A 7,207-nucleotide genomic window follows, 5' to 3' on the forward strand; every position below is an offset into this window, starting at 1 on the left:
CAGGCCCAGCAAAGCCGACAGCGTTTCTGGGTGTTGTTGATAAACAGTTTTCGCCTTGCATAGGAGAGTTTTAACTTGCACTTACAGATGTAGCGACCAACTGTAGTTACTGACAGTGGGTTTCTGAAGTGTTCCTGAGCTCATGTGGTGATATCCTTTACACACTGATGTCGCTTGTTGATGCAGTACAGCCACGGGCTTAGCTGCTTACGTGCAGTGATTTCTCCAGATTCTCTGAAACCTTTGATGATATTACGGACCGTAGATGGTGAAATCCCTAAATTCCTTGCAATAGCTGGTTGAGAAAGGTTTTTCTTAAACTGTTCAACAATTTGCTCACGCATTTGTTGACAAAGTGGTGACCCTTGCCCCATCTTTGTTTGTGAATGACTGAGCATTTCATGAAATCTACTTTTATACCCAATCATGGCACCCACCTGTTCCCAATTTGCCTGTTAACCTGTGGGATGTTCCAAATAAGTGTTTGATGAGCATTCCTCAACTTTATCAGTATTTATTGCCACCTTTCCCAACTTCTTTGTCACGTGTTGCTGGCATCAAATTCTAAAGTTAATGATTATTTGCAAAAAAAATAAAATGTTTATCAGTTTGAGCATCAAATATGTTGTCTTTGTAGCATATTCAACTGAATATGGGTTGAAAATGATTTGCAAATCATTGTATTCCGTTTATAATTACATCTAACAAAATTTCCCAACTCATATGGAAACGGGGTTTGTACAATACAGTTTCTCATCTAGTGGTTATTATAACAAGTGAAACAAAGTTTCATCTAAAGATTATTTTTTACATCCAGCCAGAAAGAGAAAGCGTTTGTAGCGTGCAAACACACACTTAACTATGACGCCAAGACGACACACGTTTACATGAAAAGCACTGCCTGGATCTATACAACTTTTCCAAATTCAAAGTGTTACCGTTTAATGGATTTCAATGACACTAACAAGCGTTAGTAAAACTGCACTCTCCGAGATTTTCAAGCAAAAAAAAAAAAAAGCATCATGGCAAAGTCCACCTCATTAGTAATGAGCTGCCTTCATTCCAGACTTACACACATTTGCGCAGAGGTGTCCACAGAATACAAATAACTTCAAGTGCGTAAAAGAAACTTAAGTACACACGGGAGAATAGGGCCCATTATGAATGAGTGTTTGATTAAATGTACTTGATTGTCAATTAACTATCTTTCTTTTTTTTAACATATCATGTTTTATTGTGGTGGGATGGAATCTTCTAAATCCCACTTTGATGCCAATGTCGCACTGAACAGAATAATGCTGCCTGTTGAGCCCAGCTTTTCTTTATACCGCAAACTATAGTTAAAAGTTAATCAACAGCACCCGGCTGGCTGCAGGCAAGGACTGCACTAACTTTGTCTTCAGATGCTTCAAGTCACAATTGATCCATTGCTTTAAAAATTAGATTAGTAAGTTCTACAGAATCAATCACTGTGAGACTATAGCTGCACTAGTTTCTGCAAATATATCATTCACAGTATAATGCTATCTACACAAGGTTTCCTTTTAAGTGTTTTTTTTCGTTTTTTTTAAACTAAAATCCAACAAAACATTTGTATTTTAGTGTTAATGAAATGAAATAGCTTAACTGCACCAAAAATTGCACTCATTGCAATTCTGGTCGCGAACCCTGCAGGCGACAAGAGCATGTTAAGGACAGTCCGGGTATGCCAAACCTATCTTTTATTTTTTGCGAAAACCAGCATCGAAGCACTTTCTTATCCTTAGTCAATAAAAAAGATTTTATAATTCAACAGACCTGACTCTGACCTCTAAGAGTTTGCTCAGTGTGGTGCGTGAGCTTCAGGCATTTTAAGAGGCTATTGTTTTGCTCTAAGACAGGGGTGTCAAACTCATTTTAGATCGGGGGAGCACACGGAGAAAAATCTACTCCCAAGTAGGCCGGACTGGTAAAATCACGGCACGATAACTTGAAAATAAAGACAAATTCAGATTGTTTTCTTTGTTTAAAAATAGATCAAGCACATTCTGAAAATGTACAAATTATAATGTTTTGGGTTTGTTTTTTTTGCACTTACATGTAGCGGCTAATAGTATTCTATCTTTATTTGTCGTTATTTATATTTTCTGAATACATTATGTGATAATGTTCATCAGTCAACTCATTGGTGTTAATTTTCAATCTATCAAGATAAAGAAAAAATATCAACATCAAATTACAGGATGTTATTTATGTAATTTGATCGTTTTCCTCAACTGATGTACTAACATCATGTGGTTTATTTTTTTTATTTTTTTTTTACACATGTAGCATAATCTACAAAGATACAAAGAATTGCTACTGCGACATCTAGTGGGCACATTTAGAACTGCAGTTTCTTTCATTCAAAAATTTCGGCTCATTTTTATACTTAGCAAACTCATGTTCGCGGGCCTGATCCGGCCCACGGGCCGTACGTTTGACATCCCTGTCCGTGTGATGTACAATATGTCGTTATCCCCCCCCCGCTTTCTTACTACAGTACAGTTCATTATTTACATTGCAGTATATATTCCATTTTAAGGTGGCAGGGTTTGGGGTTGTTAATATTAGGCTTTTTGTCCATGCTTAAAGTGCACAAAAATAACTATAGCAAATAGGTTGAAGTTTGTTATTTTGTTCTTGTTGTAAGACTAGCCTTGGTCGGTTATTCCTACTTTACGGGAAGGGGGTACACACACACACACACACACACACACACACACACACACACACACACACACACACACACACACACACACACACACACACACACACACATTCCTGTATTTGTTACCTTCTTGAGACCTCCGAAAAATGCTTACCTCTTTAGGACCACCCTTTCTAGATATGTCAAGATTTGTATTTACAACATTAATAATATATACATACTATGCAAATATAAAAAAAGGTAAGCTTTTAGATATGTTTTTGTTGGTCATTGTTTTTGAATCTTCACTTATTTTATTTTTCTAATGAATTTTGGGCAAAGGGGGCGCATTTCAATTTCTCACACACACGTGTTATTACACATGTTGGCCAGACGGGGAGCGCGTCACCTTTTTACACACACTTGTTATTTCATATGTTGGCCAGAGGGGGAGCGCTTCACACTTTTTTACACACACTTGTTATTACATATGTTGACCAGAGGGGGAGCACTTCACATTTTTTACACACACTTGTTACTTCATATGTTGACCAGAGGGGGAGCACTTTTAAAACCGACACACAGTCGATTTGAAAAAATCCCTGCTTTTTAGGTACCACCTTCATTTTGATGGGTTTCACCACCAGGGGCGCACATGAGACATTCTCTATTAGATGCAATGGTTTTCCGTATCGGGACCATGATTTAACTTGTTCACCGGTCCTCATATGGATGGTAGTTTTCCTTGTTGATGTCTCAAGAAGGGTAGAAATTAGAGATGTCCGATAATGGCTTTTTTTGCCGATATCCGATATTGTCCAACTCTTAATTACCGATTCCGATATCAACCGATACCGATATATACAGTCGTAGAATTAACACATTATTATGCCTAATTTTGTTGTGATGCCCCGCTGGATGCATTAAACAATGTAACAAAGTTTTCCAAAATAAATCAACTCAAGTTATGGAAAAAAATGCCAACATGACACTACCATATTTATTGTTGAAGTCACAAAGTGCATTATTTTTTTTTAACATGCCTCAAAACAGCAGCTTGAAATTTGGGACATGCATGAGGAGGTTGAGGTGGGGCCGGGGGGGTGCATATTAGTGCTGCAAGGGGTTCTGGGTATTTGTTCTGTTGTGTTTATGTTGTGTTACGGTGCGGATGTTCTCCCGAAATGTGTTTGTCATTCTTGTTTGGTGTGGGTTCACACAGTGTGGTGCATATTTGTAACAGTGTTAAAGTTGTTTATACGGCCACCCTCAGTGTGACCTGTATGGCTGTTGACCAAGTATGCCTTGCATTCACTTGTGTGTGTGTGAAAGCCATAGATATTATGTGACTGGGCCGGCACGCAAAGGCAGTGCCTTTAAGGTTTATTGGCACTCTGTATTTCTCCCTACGTCCGTGTACACAGCGGCGTTTTAAAAAGTCATGAATTTTACTTTTTGAAACCGATACCGATAATTTTGAAACCGATAGCGATAATTTCCTATATTACATTTTAAAGCAATTATCGGCCGATAATATCGCCAGTCCGATATTATCGGACATCCCTAGTAGAAATACAAGACCACACACACACACGCACACACACACACACACGTCATTAATGTACTTAATGGTCTATCCTACTGTCAAGGTCAGTCTCCATGTTCCTCGCTGTCCTGCCGAGCCTCTGTCCTCTTCTCTTTGTTACAAGTGAACATTCGTCGCATTTCCTCCTCGTACCGGATGAAATTCTCCCCGAATCTCGCCCAGGCTTTTAACGGCACCGTGATGGTGTTCCTGTAGGGCTGCCGCACTTCGCTGACTTTCAAAAAGACGCCGAAGCGGTTGGAACCGACGTCGAAATAAAACCGCTTGTTGTCCACTCGGAAGGACGCGGCCTCCGGAAGCTCCGGGGTAGAGTCGTGGCTTCCGGTCGCCGCTCGGCCGCGCTCGTCGCCGTCGTCGTCGCCGTCGCCGTAGTCCTCGATCAGCTGCGAGAGTGCGTCCCGGAACTCGATCAAGCCCTGCGCGGGAAGGACGATGGTCTGTTCGATGCCCTGGCCGTAGTAGCCCATGGTGCCGTGCCCTTTGCTGACCGTCTGCCGGATGCGCAGGAACCTGCCCCTCTGGTTCTCTTTGAGGTCCAGAAAGTACTTCCGATTGTCCCTTTCGATGAATTCGCTCTTAAGGACGCGGTGGACGTGATCGTCCGACGCCACGGAGCCGGCGGGGGACGATGCGGGCTCCTGCGCTCTCCTTCGGCCCTGTCCGTTGCTTCCGTGCTCGTCGAGGAGGCCCCCCCGCAGTCCGATGCGGGCGTAATATTCGATGAAGTCCCCCAGGCTGTAGCGGAGCGCCGGGGCCATCGACATCGACAGCGTGAGCTTGCTCTTCCGGATGTTGTCGTGGCGGCCTCGGCCGATCCACACCTCGGCTATTTTGAGGAAGCGTCCGCGCACGCTCTGCTTCACGTCCAGGTAGAAGCGTTTCTTCTGGATGTCGACTCGCTTGGAGGCGAGCTCCTGGATGTCGTTACCCTGCTGCTGGGCACCGGGCTGCGGGCATTGCGGAGCGTACGCCGCTCGAGGCAGGGGGTCTGACGCAATCTTACCCCGGACTCGATCCAATCCCCTGCAACATCCATCGGCCATGGTGATGTGTATTCCTCTTCTATACAGCCAAAGACATTACCCCATCCTTAGGAATGATTGGAGCTAGATGTGCCTGGAATGACCCGAAGATGGCATCGTGCCGCAGCTGTCCTAAATAAAAAAAAGGTCAAGCTCGGTTATTGATCTACTGTAACCATTGCATGCTTCTTTTGCATCACCCTATTCGAGTTGCAGCAAGCTCGCCGAGGGAAGCAGCCGACCTGAAGTCGGAGGAGGCGTCAAATACTACATGAACCCGATGAACCCAACCCGCCCCCCTCCCCGTCCTGAGAATACCTCTGTTAAAGAGACACGTTTCACACAGCAACTCGGTTGAGAACACTCAGTATACCCTATAAGGCTGGGGTGTCCAAACTTTTTCCACTGAGGGCCGCACACGGACAAATTAAAACATGCGGGGGCCATTTTGATATTTTTCATTTTCAAACCATAATAAAATATATGGATTTTTTTTTACCTTTAGGGCTCCCGGGGACCAAAAAGGGTCTAAGTCAGGGGTCCCCAAACTACGGCCCGCGGGCCGGATCCGGCCCCCCAGCATCCAAAATCCGGCCCACGGGAAGTCCCAAGTTAAAAAAAAAGTTTTTATTTTTTATTTTTTAATCTTTCCTTTCTAATCCATTTTCTACCGCTTGTTACTCTCGGTGTCTCCTAGCCGCTCAGGCAAATCATATTGTCTAAAAATGAATTTTCCCATCAATAACGTGACAATGTTAAATGTCAAAACAGATTAAAAAGACAATATATATATATTAATATATATATATATATATATATATATATATATATATATATATATATATACAGCCTGGCCCCCGGTCAATTTTTTTTAACCCAATGCGGCCCACGAGTCAAAAAGTTTGGAGACCCCTGGTCTAAGTCATTAAAATGTTAAAAACAATTTTAAAATGTTTTAATTTTTTTTTAATTCAACGCTTACAGTAAATTTCTACAGTATATCAACTTCAGGTTGATATAAAGTAAAAATACTCTCGGCAGGGTCCTTGAGGGTGCATGGGAGTTTGCCCAACCAGTCTCCATGTGTTTTGTGGACTTGGAGAAGGCATTCGACCGTGTCCCTCGGGAAGTCCTGTGGGGAGTGCTCAGAGAGTATGGGGTATCGGACTGTCTGATTGTGGCGGTTCGCTCCCTGTATGATCAGTGCCAGAGCTTGGTCCGTATTGCCGGCAATAAGTCGGACACAACAACATTATGATTTGTACATTTTCAGAATGTGCTTGTTCTATATTTAAACAAAGAAAATAATCTGAAGTTGTCTTTATTTTTAAGTTATCGTGCCGTGATTTTACCACTTGGGAGTAGATTTTTCTCCATGTGGCCCCCGATCTAAAATGGGTTTGACACCCCTGCTTTAAATAGACCTGCCTTTTAGACCAGTTGATCTGCCGTCTCTTTTCTGCTAAAGGTTATTAGGTGACCACAGATGAAGCGCTAACTGTTCAAAGTCGGGACTCAGGGTGGACCACTCAGCTGTGCATTAGTTGGGGACGTGTCTGCGCTGCTGACTTGTCTCCACTCAAGATGATCCCCTGCTTGGCCCCACTATGGACTGGACTCTCACACTATTAACTAGATCCACTCGACGTCCATTGCACCGGTTGCCCGGAGGGGTGGTCCCCACATCTGCGGTCCCCTCCAAGGTTTCTCATTGTAGCCCATTGGGTTGAGTTTGTTCTTGCCCTGATGTGGGATCTGAGCTGAGGATGTAGTTGTGGCTTGTGCAGCCCTTTGAGACACTTGTGATCAAGGGCTATATAAATAAACTTTGATTGATGATGATTGAAGCCCAGACTTCCCTCTCCCCAGCCACTTCGTCCAGCTCCTGCCGGGGGATCCCGAGGCGTTCCC

General features: G+C 43.1%; 1 protein-coding gene across 2 annotated transcripts in view; it reads right to left on the bottom strand.

Moving 5' to 3' along the window:
* Positions 1 to 6,106, bottom strand: part of purg (purine-rich element binding protein G) — a 38,621-nt gene extending 32,515 nt beyond the window's left edge. For both annotated transcript variants that reach the window (XR_009817434.2, XM_061980672.2), the window contains exon 1: positions 4,311 to 6,106. Coding sequence is in view for 1 of the 2 variants with exons in the window: in XM_061980672.2 (XP_061836656.1) it covers positions 4,319 to 5,317 (999 nt within the window). In the remaining variant the exon portion in view is untranslated. The remainder of the gene's footprint in view (positions 1 to 4,310) is intronic.
* Between the last annotated feature and the right edge of the window lie 1,101 nt (positions 6,107 to 7,207).

Source organism: Nerophis lumbriciformis, linkage group LG20, assembly GCF_033978685.3.
Source record: "Nerophis lumbriciformis linkage group LG20, RoL_Nlum_v2.1, whole genome shotgun sequence".
Classification (NCBI taxonomy): Eukaryota; Metazoa; Chordata; class Actinopteri; order Syngnathiformes; family Syngnathidae; genus Nerophis; species Nerophis lumbriciformis.